We start from the raw sequence: 13,937 nt of genomic DNA, 5'->3' as shown, positions 1-13,937 counted from the left end.
AGGACAGATATGAGAGCAAGGAGATATCTTGATTGAGGAAGCCATTATGGAGTTAGCAAGAATCTAGGCTCTAGAAAAATGCCCAAGAACCCACAAGGATGAGCCCAGCTAAGACCCTAAGCAATAGAGGTGGTGTCTGAACAGAGCAAATGTTTTAAATGGGAGTGAGAAAACCAAAAAGAGTAAGAGAGGTTCATAGGAGGAATGCTCCACTCCATCCCCAGTCTTCCTGTATGTTCTTATGATTGTTAAACTGGCTTTTGTTTGAAGACACATTCTCCTCTGCTACCTTATTTTTAGGTTCTGGGAATTGAACCTAGGGCCTCACACATGGTGGGCAAATGCCATACCCTAAAGCTATATTTTAAATTTTTATTTACTACTGTATGTATATGATGGAGGAGGTGGGGCAAACATGTGATGGAGCCCATTCTCTCCTTTCCTGTGTACATGAGGTCTTTGGACTGGACTCAGGTAGTCAGCTTGCATGGCAAGAACTTTTACTTTTACCTGCAAAACCATCTCACTAGCCCTTTTTCATTTTGAGACTGAGGTTTGCTAAATTTTGAAGCTTGACCTTAACTTCACTCTAGCTCAGAACTTGGATTTGTGATCAATCCCCCAGCTTTGCCTACCCCTCCACCCCAACTCTCCATGAAATAACTGAAATCTCAAGTGTGTGCTGCTAGGCCTGTCATAAGACGTTGTAAAATATATTTTAATGTATTAGAAATTTTCATACATGTATATAGTGTATTTTAATTGCCCTGCTTCTCCCAATCTCCAACTCTTCCAGACTTCTCAACCTTGTCCCTATCCCACCTCCCAGCCTGTCTTTAAAAACTGTTTTGACTTCTCTTTCAGATACTTCCACTTGACAGTCATTACAGTCTTAAGCCATGGTTTAGATCTATGTATAAACCTTTATTTTCCTACAGGAGGAGAGACAGGCATAGTGACGCATACCAAAAATTCCAGCACTTGGGAAGTGGAGGTGGGAGGCTCAAGAGTTTGAGACCAGCCTGGGCTATGTGAGACCCTGTCTCAAATGGAAGTCAGCTATGGGTTGTTTGGGATTTTTTTTGTTGTTACTGCTGTTGCTGTTGTGTGTACTGTTTTGTCTTTTGTTGTTGTTGTTGTTGTTGTTGTTAGATTGTTTTGAAATAGCGTCCCTACATAGGTCGTGTGGGTCCCTACTTGCTGTATAGTCCAGTCTGGCCTCAAAATTGCCTTCTGCTTCCTCCTGAGAGCTGGAACTATATGTGCCACCATGGCCCAGTTTATTTTCAAAACAGCTAAGCTTGTTTTTGGGGTGTTTTCTCTTTTAATGTTTGGAGGACTGGGGGAGTTGAGACAGGGTTTCTGTGTCACCCTGGCTTTCCTGGAACTCTTCTGTAGACCAGGCTGACCTCAAACTCAGAGCTCCACCTGCCTCTGCCTCCCAAGCGCTGGGTCTAAAGGCCTGCAGCACCACTGCCCAGCAGACTCATTTTATTTTTTTAAACACAGGGTCTTTGGTGATCAGGAACTCAAACTATGTAGATCAGGCTAGACTGTCTCTGAACGTGTGGCCATCCTCTTGCCCTTGCGTCCTGAATGCCGAGGTAACGGATGTGCACCACCAGCTAAGACTGCAGTTGTTATCTGCATTATCATTGGGGTCAGACCCTGAGTGTCACCAGTCCACCCTTCCTGAAACACTGTTCAGTCCATGTGCCCAGGGGAGCTGTGTGGTAACGGGAGAACCATCTGAAGGACCAGCGTGTGGAAGGGACTGAACTATCTGTAAGACTGGCCCAAAAGCCCAAAAAAGGAAAACCCTTGCCTTCCTTCCAAGTGGTCACTGTATAGCTCTTTCCTGCCTCTTGTTTCCCTTGGTATGCGGTGTTTGTATGTGAATGTTTGTGTGTGCATGAAGTGTCTGTGGAGGCAGTGATCTTTCCATTTCATGTACAACCTTGTAAGGGAGAGTCTCATAAAGCCTTGCACTCACCAGGTAGCCTGGCTGGCTAGTGAGCTTCTCCTGTACCCTCACACACATGCCAGTGCTGCTGCTTCTGTAGGGAAGTGTTGTTTGGTGCTGGTGTAGCTTGCTGGAGCTAATTTTTTTTTTAAGTGTTTTTTTTTAATTAATTAACCAGTTAATTTTTTATTTCTGTGTGTTTTGCTGTCTGTATTTTATGTCTGTATGAGGGTGTCAGGTTCCCTGGAACTGAAGTTACAAGTAGGTGTGAGCTGCCATTGGGTGCTTGTTAGGGACTGCGGACCACCAGACCCTGAATTTCTTGTAAACAACTTGTTTTCCTCTGCTCTGAGCAGTCTGCAGCTACTCTGAGCACGAGACCCGGATGTCAGGCTGGTGGGTTTGCAGCTGAAAGATCCCAAGAGCTGGGGCATGGCTAGAGCCCTATATAACCTGCCCCTGAGCACAATAAAGTGGGCATTCTTGGCACTGTTGTATCAAGGATGACCCAGGTCCCCATGTCTCTGTCTTTGTGCGTGTGTTTTTAAGTCTCCAGCTTAGTTTCCGGCTTGCGTACAGTACCGTAGTGCAGGCGCTACAGGTGCTGGGAATTAAACCTGGGTCCTCTGGAAGAGCAACCAGTGCTCTTAATAACCACTGAGGCATCTCCAGCCCCCATTTATTTGGTTTTGATTGTGTATGTGTGTGTGATTTTGCTGGGGAGGGAAATTGTGTTTTGAGGTAATCTTATTTGACTCAGACTGGCCTGAACTCACTATATAGCCCAGGCTAGCTTTAAACTTATAGCAGTCCTCCTGCCTCAGCCCTTTGCATGTCTTTATTTTTTTCATTAGAAAGGCTCTAAATCAGGGTGGCTTGGATTATAATACTTGTAACTAACAGTTTTTCTTTTCTGAAAAACTCAGTATATCAGTGATCTGAAGTTCAGAAATAATGGCATTTGCTAAATTTTTAGTGACTAAAGCTTGGTGTGGTAGACATGGCTGCGATCACAGCACTTGGGAGACTGAGCTAAGAGGTTTGCTACAAATTCAAGGCTAGCTTAGGCTATATAGTTTAATGCTAGCCTGGGCTACACAGTGAATTCAAGGTCTGCCTTGGCTATGTAGTGAGAACTTCTCTCAAAAACAGTCCCAGAGAGTCTTAACATATGTAGGCATCTTTGCATCTCCTGTGTGAGTACCCATCCGGAAGTCCGGCTGACCTGCCTCTTCTGCCTGTGTGTTAGGTTCCAGAGCACCGTGCAGGTGAGCAAGCTGCAAGACCTCATCCACCGCAGCAAGATGGCCAGGTGCAGAGGACGGTTTGTCTGCCCAGTGATGCTGTTCAAAGGCAAGGTAAGACCCACCCATAGCCTCATTTGCTGTCCCCTGTCCTTGGGTCACTGACTTCATGTAAAATTTAAAATTGTAGATCCTTTTTCTTCTTTAACAGTCAAAGGCAGGATAGTTGGTTGTTGGACACCTGGCACTGTGGGAAACAGGCCAGAGAAATAGACCATTTCCAACTGAAAGAGATTTTCAGATAGGGAAGGGATGGAACACCAGAGCCTTCCTACCTCCCTAACCCATGCTATAGAGCTAGACTGAGTCAGGTCCTGGCATTTTGCCTGCATGTGGCCTCAGTTTATTCCACAAGCCTACATCATTGGTTTACAGAGTACATTAAATCAGATAATATTATGCTGTTTGTTCCTTCTTTCAGTCCCGTGATTAGCCAAGTACTATTGAATGTGTACTTTGCGCCAGGTAGTATCTCAGAACTTGAAATATATCATCCTGTAAAGGAGACAAAAGTCCCGATCCTTGCAGTTCATGTTCTCAACAGGACTGTTAGGGTAGCTCCATAATGTGTCTTACTGACTGTTGGTTCAGAGTGGCAAACAACTTGATCAAGTTTACACAGCGAGAGAACTAGATTTGAGTTGGAAGGTAGAGGCAAGAGAATCAAGGAGTTTAGGGACAGCCTGGCTCCATAAGACCTTGTCTTACACAGACGAATGAGAAATACATTTATCCTGACTTCCGATGTGGACTTGTGAATGCATCAGTGCGGAGGCATTGACATAATTTCAGCTCTAAACTGAAGCAAAGACCTGGGTGGAGCTTTGTCATTTGGGAAATACCAAGAAATTCATGATTTTCTCTTTTTTAAAGTCAGTGTTTTGTTCAGTAGCCCAGGCTCTCCTTTAAACTGATAGCATTCTTTCTGCCTCACCCTCCCTGAGTTCTGGGATACCTTTAAGCTTCCATCAGAGTTCATCTCCTGCCTCCTCCCCATGACCATTCTTAGCATCATGCCTTATGAATGTGGAAAGTTGAAATTCTTCAATAGTTATGACTTTTCAGGCCTAGCCTATTAAGGGATTGTGAAATACTAGCAAGTAAATTCCCTCAACTTGTCAGGTCTGTGAAGCAAGGGGGAAGAAAATTAAAGCAGTCCTGCTACTTCAGCCTCCTAAGTGCAGGGATTACAGACCCTGTTAGGCATTATTTAATGTCTAAGAATGTGCTTGGAAGCTAAGGGTCAAGATTGGATGTCATTCTCTCAATCCCTGTCACCTTACTTTTGAGCCAATCTCTCTCATGAACCCGGAGTAGCCCCATTCAGTGGTGCTTCCTGACCAGTCAGCTCTACCCTTGTGCTGCTGTCTCTGCTTCCTAGCTCTAGGATTATATATGTGTACTGCCACGCCTGGTTTTTTATGTGGGTGTTGGTGACCCAAACGCAAGCTCTCATGGTTGCATAACAAGTGTTTTACCAACTAATTTTACTTTGAGACAGGATCTCACTTTGTAGCGTAGATTGACCTTAACCCGCCCCCCTCATCCGCCAGTATCCAACTCCAAAGGTGGAGTTTCCCAAAGATTTCAAACTTGTGCTGCCATACCCAACAGTTGACAGTTTAATCTGAATTTTGGATGCTGTTAGACCCAGGAAGTGTTAGCCCCCACCATAGTTCATTCTGCTTAGACCAGCAGGAAATTCAGCCCTAGCCATTCTCCATGGGCTTCTGGAACAGAGACTACAAGCAGAGATTGGTATAAAAATGCTATCCTGGAAGCAATAGTGGTCTCCTGACGGGGTCCCAAGAGACACAGGGAAGCAGATAATGCAAACAGGCCACATCTCCAGGAATGCACCCAGCTTGCCCCAGATGATACCCAGCTACTTATGTTTTGCCTGCTCTCACCGCCAGCAAGGCCAGACAGTTGACCTAGTCTGCACCCACTTCATGCAGCAGCCGACTCTACTTCTTTTACCTTATGTGAGGACCCTACAGTAGACAGTATTTTGTAATCTTTCAGAAATCTACTTTATACTGCCAGATTATGTCACACATTCAGAAACGAACTTTAATTGCTCTGTCATCTTACATCTTCCCTTTTCTCTTAATGCAGTGGGGGCAGTTCTCCTAGCCTTCAGTCAGACTAGATTGGCTGGCCTCTGTGTCACTCAACATCTCTCATTTCCCACCACCCCGAAACACTACTGGATTTCAACACACTATTTAAAGACATAGTCTTAAAATTAAATAATGAAGTTTAAAGGCCAGCAGGATGGCTCAGTGGGTAAAGGTACCCACTATACAAGCCTGGCAACCTAAGTTTGATCTTCAGAACTCACATAAAGGTGGGCGGAGAGAACTAAACAAAATTGTATACTCTGATACACACTGGCCTGAGTACCGACTGACACACATCATGCAGTTGTACAAATAGTCTTTTAAAAGAAAGATACTATTGCTTGGCTTTTAGAATTCCAACTCTAAAATGATCCCATCCGTGATGAAGAAAGTAAAAGAATATTTAAGCAAGGCAGTGGAGTAAATTTAGAGCACTATCCTAGCATGTACATGGTACTGGCTTCTACTTCTCATAGTCCTTTTAATAGCTACTATGTTGCCTTGGTAATTTGGAGGTTTGTTTTATTGAGGCACTGTCTCTCTATGTAGCCCTGGCTGTCCCATAGAACTTGGCTATGTAGACCAAGACCAAGCTTACTCTTTTTTTGGTTGTTGTTTTTGTTTTGTATTTTTTTTTAATTTATTAAAAATTTCCACCTCCTCCCATTTCCTTCCCCCTCCCTGTCCAGTCCTAAGAGAAGTTAAGGTACCCTGCCCTGTGGGAAGACCAAGGCCCTCCCCCCTCCACCGAGGTCTAGGAAGGTGTGCATCCAAACAGACTAGACTCCCAAAAAGCCAGTACATGCAGGAGAATCAAATCCCAGTGCCATTATCATTGGCTTCTCTGTCAGCCCCCATTGTCAGCCACATTCAGAGTCCGGTTTGATCACATGCTTGTTCAGTCCCAGTCCAGCTGGCCTTGGTGAGCTCCCATTAGATCAGTTACCCAGTCACCAGGCTTACTTTTAATTCATAAAGATCTGCCTCTGCCTTCTGAGTATTGGGAGTAAAGGCATGAACCACACTGAGCTTCCTTGGAAATTGGGTTTTTTGTTTTGTTTTGTTTTTGTTTTGTTTTTTATGATAGTCTCATGAACCCCAGAGTGGCCTCAGAACCACTGTGTAACTATGGCTGGCCTTAAACTTCTGATGTCACTGCCCTTACTCTTAAGTGCTGAGATTATAGCCACATATCATCAGGATTGTTTCAATAAGTTCATTTTAAAAGTTAAGATCACAGGTATTTCTTTTAATTATTTCCCTCAGTATAAAAGTTACTCTCTATGCTAAAAGTTCCAAATTAATAAGTAACAGGCCCTTGGAGGTATGTGAGCTTGGGCCAGTTCTCAACATCCCTTACCACCCTGGGCCAGTTGTTGTTGTTGTTGTTGTTGTTGTTGTTATTGTTATTATTATATTCTGTCTGCATGTATGCCTGCAGGCCAGAAGAGGGCACCAGATCTCCTTACAGATGTTTGTGAGCCACCATGTGGTTGCTGGGAATTGGACTCCCCAGAGGACCACTCCAGCCCCACCAGTTTTCTTCATCTATGAAATAGTGATTATCCTTGCTGCCTTCCATGTTTGTCTTATGAGAATTCAGTAAGATGGTGTCACTTGGCAGTACTGTGCCCAGTACCTGGTATATATGGACATTCTTCAAGTCTTACTTATTGAAGTAACACTGGTACCTGGAATCTAGGAGAGAGACCCCTTTGGTGTAGAGCCTTTAGGCTAATAAAAAGTTCTAGGCATCCTTCAGGCTGACTGTGATGGTCTCAGTACTGGTAAGGGGCATTAGGCATTCTTTAAGCTCTGCATGCTTCAGAACCATCTGACCCAAAAAATATTTGTCTCCCAGCACATTTGCAGGTCGGCCACCCTGGCTGGATGGGGAGAGCTGTATGGACGCTCTGGATACAACTATTTTTTCTCAGGTGAATATTGAACAGCCTTTTGTGGGTCTAAGACTGGGAACCTAGTGAGAGGGACTAGTCCTGCCACAGGCACAGTGGTGTGAGGAGCAGGTGTGATGAAGCAGGGTAGAGGCCAGGGCACTCCACTCAGCAGAAACGAGGAATTCACTTCAGATGCAAACAAACTACTACACAGATGGGCGTGGGATTCTGATGGAGATATGAGGGCTGAACCAGGGATAGGAGCAGGTTGGTACTGCCTACACTTTGGTCCTGCAAGAAAGGAGGCTGGTAAGAACACCTCTGGGTAGAGCCCATGATACCAGCCTCAGTGCTGACAAACTGGTTTCTCTGGCAGGGGGAACAGATGATACCTGGGCAGATGTGGACGATGTCACAGAGGAGGACTGTGCTCTTCGGTTAGTGCGGGGTCGGTCACTCTGGGTCGGAGGTTGGGTTGGGATGGGTGCCTGGTTGGTGGCAGCCGTGCTCTCTGGCAGTGGGTATTCATCTCTGGTCTGGATAAGTGGATTGGCTCTTAGCCCTTGCCTTCCATCTCCATACCCTCAAAACAGCAGTTTAAGTCCACCCAGTAGCTTCATCAAGACACTGCTGGATACCTGAGCAGTCTGCAGCTGGAATCCCAGTACACGATGACCTCAGGGTTTCTGTGCTGCAGGTCTAAGGTCAGCCCTAGATGTCAAGTCTTTGCTTGAGCCCTACACAGTGGCAGTATGCAGCTGGCCTGCTAAGTGTGGACTTTGCAGGTATCCACCTGGCACTGAATTACAGGGTTGTAGCCACTGTATCCCACAATTGTGTTTTGAGTCACACATACCAAAGAAGGAAAAGGGTGTGTGTGTGTTTGGGGGTAGGGGCAGCATTTGAGATGGTTTCATAAAACCACAGTGACTAGCTCTGGGTTTTTTGTTTTGTTTTGTTTTGTTTTGTTTTTGCATTTTGAGACAAGGTCTTATGTAGTCCAACCTAGCTTTGAACTTCCTATGTAGCCAGGATGACCTTGAACTCTCCAGTCCTATCACCATTTCCCAAGCTCTAGGACTATAGACATGCAGCACTGAGTTCCTTTAAAGGGAGAAAATGGGTACGCTCTACTCCTTTCAAATGGTCTTTTGTGAACAAGCCTACAATTATCTTTTGTGTGGTTGCTATCACATGGAAAGTCTTTAGCTGGTATCCAGCATCTCTGGAATGCACATGAGCACCCTAGTAAGATCTGCTGCCCAAACTGTGGTTCAGGTACTTTGCTAAGCCCAAGTTCTGCAATTGACTTTGAAAGCAGTAGCTCTGGCTTGTGCTCAAGAATGTTTGGCCTCCCCTGAGGTCAGGTGACTTCTGCCTTGGCCAGGTCATCTACAGCATACAGTTCTCAGGGAGGCAGCTGGCTCCTGGTAGTGATCAAGAAACAGGTATTAAAAACACATTGCAGTGACTGTTTACTCTTTCTGCTGCTGCCATATCTGTATGGTGGGACAGAAAGTAGCCTGAGAATTTTGGGGGGTTGTTTGTTTGTTTTCTTTCTCCTTGCTTCAAAGGCCTGGTTAAGTAGAAGTGACCTAGTATTTCACAACCAGCTGATCAGATCACCCTAAAAAGTCTTTATCTATTGAAAAAATTCAATCTGTTACATTCATAAGGCATATGGCTAAAAATGGTCCTAAATAGAGGGAAAAGGGGGAGGTGGAGATGAACTCTAATGGAAGCTTAAAGAGTCTGAGCCACCAGCCTGATGCCTTTTAGAACTGAGATTATCTCGAGTCTTCTGGCTTAATGTCAAGCAGTGCAGAGAGCCCTTTCCCTCTCTGGCTGCAAATTGCTCTTCTTTGAACCATGTCCCGAGACAGGAATAATCTCTTGGAAAGTCACCTTCCTTGCCTGCTCCCTCTGACTTCTGGATAATTGAACAGAGGTCTCCATCCATACTTTCCAAAATAGCTCCCTACCCCACACTTCTCTGGATCAGCTTGGATCTCAACCCCTTTCTCTGGCTATTATTTCAGAAGTGGTGACACACACCTTTTTGATAAGGTGAGAGGCTATGATATCAGGCTGCTTCGATACCTATCTGTCAAGTACATCTGTGACCTGATGGTGGAGAACAAGAAGGTGAAGTTTGGCATGAAGTGAGTATAGGGCATCTGGCATGAAGCAGGCTCAGGTGTGTTCATGATTGGCGGGGCTGGCTCATAGTGCATGGCCCTTCTGGCTTGGTGGGCTGGTGTGAGGGCCATCTGTGCAGACTCTCATTGCATTTTCATTCATTCCTGATGTGCCTGCATACACACGTATGTGTTGGTGCACGTGGAGGCCAAAGATTGACATCAGATATGTTCCCCAGTCATTTTCCATTGGATTTTTCAAGACACTCTTGCAATAAGCCTGGGAGCTCACCAGTTCAGCTCTTCTGGCTGGCTGGAAAGCCAGCGGATCCTCCTGTCCACTTTCACATCACCGCGATTACAGGTGTTTGCAGCCACTTCCTGCTTTTTACATAGGTGCTGGGGATCTGAACTCAAGACCTCATGCAGGCATAGCAAGTACTTTACCAACTGAGCTGTCTTCTGGCCTCTTTCATTTGTTTGTTTATTGTATTTTGGGGGGTTATTTTGGTTTATTTTGCTTTTTGTTATTTTGCTTTTCTTTGTTTTGATCTTTGTATTTTTGAGATAGTGTTTTTAAATATGGCCCAGACTGGCCTTGAACTCACTATGTAGCCTACACTGGCCCTGAATTTGTAAGGATCCTCCTGGCTCTGCTTCCCAGATCCTGGGATGAAAGTGTGCAGCGACGCTCAGCTCCATGTTCCCATGTTTAGGAGTGGCCTTTGGAGGTAGAGAAGTCCTTCCTACTGTCCGGCTCTGTCCCACCCTCAGGACCAAGAGTGGATGTGCCTCATGCCTCCATGGAGCTGTTATGGAAGGTTATCCTCCAACTCTGGGTACTGGCTGAGGCCTGCTCCTTTGTTAGAGTGAAAAAGACCTCTTAATTTGCGTTGTTGAAGGGGGACAGGGAAGAGTTCTTGTTTGCTGCTGACTGTCCTTCCTAAGTCTGAAGGACAGTTTTTTAGCAAGAAGTTCATTGTAAGAAATTGTTACACTTATTTGGGAGTCTGTATTTGTGTGTGTATAGGAATATCATAACACATTATGTCCCTGTCTTGTAGTGTAACCTCCTCTGAGAAAGTGGACAAAGCCCAGCGCTATGCAGGCTTCACTCTCCTCTCTATCCCATATCCAGGTAGGAGAATGGGGTCGAACTTTCTGTGCCTCAGTGTCCTGGGAACTGTTTGGGAGGAGCTGTATCAGGCAGCGTGGACATTTGGGCCCAGGTCACAGTAGTCATGCTTGAGGGTCAGGCAGGATCCTGCCGAGTTGTATATTTGTCCAAGAAGTGGTGGTCAGAGGTGGGACCTGGTGTTGGTATTCAGGAGCCACAACCTTGAGAAAGTTACTTCTCTGAGCTTCAGATTCCCTCAGGTATAAGTTAGAACTTGGAAAAGCTTAACTCCGGTTTGTCATAAAGGCTAGATCTGTGTATCCATATGGTCTATACACGTAAGAGGAAATGACATATTCATACACAGCCATCATTCATGCTGCTCTGACCCATATGGTGTGTGCCTTGTCACGAATGTCCAGAGCTATTTGTGGATCACCCCAGACAGTGCTGTTTGTGGAGCAGAAAAGCAAAAAGTGCTCTGTCGTCGGTAATTATACAGTAACCTCCCAATATTACAGGACACTTTGGTATCCACAGAGCCACTCTGGATCTCTGCCGCACAATCCTGTGTCTGTGGCCAGGCTATACTCTCACACTGAAAACTGCAGCCGTGTAGTAGTACTCTAGTTCCCCACCATCCCCGCTGGTCGCTGAACATCGTCCCAGGCTTCACCAATCACAGCAAGGTGTCCTCCCTCCTTGAAGCCTCTCCCACTTCTCAGCACTGGCATCTTCCTTCAGTTTGGGCTTGGATTTTACTTTCTAGTCTTAGAGCCCCGTAGTCAATATCAAGAACAGGCTGCAGTAGCCTCTTATAGAACTGCAAATTCAGCAAGCTTCTTGTGAGAGATGTCCTCATCAGACAGCTGATGGCCTTCAGACCCACTCCTGATGATCTGCATCCTCGGTGTCCTTCATGCAGTTTCATGGCACTCTTTTCTGCCAGCTGTGTGTGGCGTCCTGTAGGACTAGGTGTAGCTCCCTGACTTTGACACTAGGTGCCCTTGAACCAGCCCCTCAACCTTTCTGAGCACCGTTTTCATCCTTCATGACATGGGAATAATGACACTTGTTTCAGAATAAAGTGAGAGACCTAGCCCCAATAGACTAAATTGATGAGTTTGTGGGAAGAAAGGCTCTTGGAACTTTCTCTTGCCTAAGAGCAACTTTGGACTGATGTAGGTTACGAAGATGCCACTGGGCTTGACAGTGCTGGCAAAAGTTCCTTCTTCCAGAAGCATCCATTCCTCACTTGATGCCCTTGCATTCTGTACTAGACCATCAGTGGCTCTGCAGATGCTTCAGACCTAGTGTCGTCCTCCCAGGAGAAGCTGCTAGGGAGTAGCTTCAGCTACTCCACGTGATGTGATGTGCTCCCTAGGGAGAGGCATCCCTTTGCTTGTTTATAGCTGAGTTCCAAAAAGGGCATGGGTAGGAAACAACATAGTAGTTAGTACCATGTGTTAGTACCATTGCTTCATTCCAGTAGCAGTAGTACAGGGTCTCTTTGTAGTTTGGCAACTTACTACATACTCCTCAAATGTTAACACCCTTGTTAACCTGTCATTGGTCTACGGTCCATCTGGCTTAGGGCTGAAGATATTTAGCATGATGTCTTCCTGTAATAGCAAATTCACAGGGCATAGTCTCATTAACCAGAATAAGAATTAAGTAAATGATGGTACTTCCATAATAGAATAGAGCTCAATACAGTGTACAGGAGCACCTGGTGCAAACACCTGTAATCCTGGCACTTGAGAAGCAGAGGCAGAGAGACACTACAAATTCAAGGTCAAGCCTTATCTGTGTTGTCCGCTCCAGGCCAGGTGAGACCCTGTTTTAACAAAAGGTGAGGAGTAGGGTACAGAATTAATTTGGTTGATATCCCAGTGTGTTAAGGAAAATGTACTTACCAAAACTGAGCAGAAAAGATGGCATAAAGATCGTTCTGAACTTTTCCCCAAAATTTTTTGTACTTTATCTGATGATTTTATGAGTCAGGAGGAGGGTACAGGGACAATTAAAAAAGCCAGACACAGCCATAAGGGGTAAAGCAGCAGAAGCACTTTTTAGTTAACATGCTTCTGTTCTTGAGGTTTTTTTCATGTCTATATCACTGTACAAAATTGCTGTTATTGAAAGTCATACCTTTTATAGAAAGTGAAAGAAAAAGAAAATTGTGGTGTTGGATCAACGGTGACCACTGATTATATGCAATCCATGGATCATGACTGTAGGTCTGGGCTTCTAAGGTCCATACCAAGGGGGGGAAAAGCAGTCATACCTTTGATTTGACCTTTTAGGACTATCACTTGAGTCCTGTGAGGTCTTCAAGGCTCATACACGGACTAAAAATAGTATCAGTTTAACTTATAATGTAGATGGGCAGTGCTCCCAACTCTTCCTTCAGGGTGTGAGAATAGATGGGGCCAAACTACCCACACAAGACTGGTTTGTATCCTTTGGAGCAAATTGTTGCCATCCCCTGCTTTGTCCTTACTGGGTTCAGAAGCTTGTTGAAGTAATGACATCAGGCACAGCCCTGGGTACCAAGTCTGTTTTAATTTTGTCAGTTTCTCACAAAAACAGTGTATGCATCATGGGCTTTATCAGAAGTTGATCTAGCAAGTCAGGATGTGAGAAAGCAGATCACTTCATGGTGCCCTAGGAGATAATTGGTGTCTCCTCTTAGCCCAGGCTCATAAGCTCAAGGCCCCTGCCTGGTAGTTATAGCTGTTCTCTCTCCTGGTGAGGCACCCTAGAATAGGCTGAAGTATTATGACTGAAGATTATCTCCTGACTTCTCAATCATTAGTGAACCTGGGGGATTAGTATAAAATAAAAGCCAAATTTGGCACATGGGATTGGTCCCCACTTTTCTCTCCACAAAGACCCTCATTTTGCTTTGAAGCAAGCCTAAAAGTGGTTGTAGAGTTCCCTGAGTATTCAGCCTCTGGTCTCTCACAGAATTAAAGGCTCTCACTGGACTTGGTGTACCAAACCCATGTGCCTGCTGAAGTCTGCACACGCATTACCTGGGAAGCTCAGAGTAATTCTAAGAAACTGTTCCCTCCGCATTTGCTTTCCCCTGCCCGGTGACTTTATGTCACAGGAGCCCACTCAGCAAAATGACTGTGTTCATCCCACAAAGGCAGGCTGTAGCCCAGGGGCAGGCCTCCTCTCTGACCAAGACAACTGGCTGCTGCAGAACAAGATATTGCCTGAGTCTGTCATGGTGGTGCACTTAGGAGGTAGAGGCAGGTTTGGATCTCTGTGAATTCAAGGCCAGGATGGTCTACATAGCCAGTCCCAGGACAGCCAGAGCTATATAGACCCTGCTCAGAAAAACAAAACAAAAAGCTGGTTGACTAAGTCAGGAGGTTGACAATAA

General features: G+C 45.3%; 1 protein-coding gene and 1 non-coding gene across 4 annotated transcripts in view; both read left to right on the top strand.

Annotated features, from left to right (window-relative positions):
* The window catches only part of Mtmr14 (myotubularin related protein 14), a 45,550-nt gene that overhangs the window by 9,740 nt on the left and 21,873 nt on the right, over nucleotides 1-13,937 (top strand). For 2 of the 3 annotated variants that reach the window (XM_038318393.2, XM_038318392.2), the window contains exons 3-7: nucleotides 3,213-3,321; nucleotides 7,252-7,327; nucleotides 7,665-7,725; nucleotides 9,328-9,450; nucleotides 10,491-10,564. In XM_038318393.2, coding sequence (XP_038174321.1) covers nucleotides 3,213-3,321; nucleotides 7,252-7,327; nucleotides 7,665-7,725; nucleotides 9,328-9,450; nucleotides 10,491-10,564 — 443 coding nt within the window. Of the gene's footprint in view, nucleotides 1-3,212; nucleotides 3,322-7,251; nucleotides 7,328-7,664; nucleotides 7,726-9,327; nucleotides 9,451-10,490; nucleotides 10,565-13,937 lie in introns of those variants that run through there. The other variant, XM_038318394.2, reaches the window with a different exon arrangement.
* Nucleotides 12,733-12,804, top strand: LOC119808562. Its single transcript, XR_005284486.1, has one exon. It is a non-coding gene; the product is annotated as a small nucleolar RNA SNORD113/SNORD114 family (small nucleolar RNA).

This window comes from Arvicola amphibius, chromosome 2 (assembly GCF_903992535.2).
Source record: "Arvicola amphibius chromosome 2, mArvAmp1.2, whole genome shotgun sequence".
Lineage (NCBI taxonomy): Eukaryota > Metazoa > Chordata > Mammalia > Rodentia > Cricetidae > Arvicola > Arvicola amphibius.
This window is presented reverse-complemented; position numbering and strand designations above follow the sequence as displayed.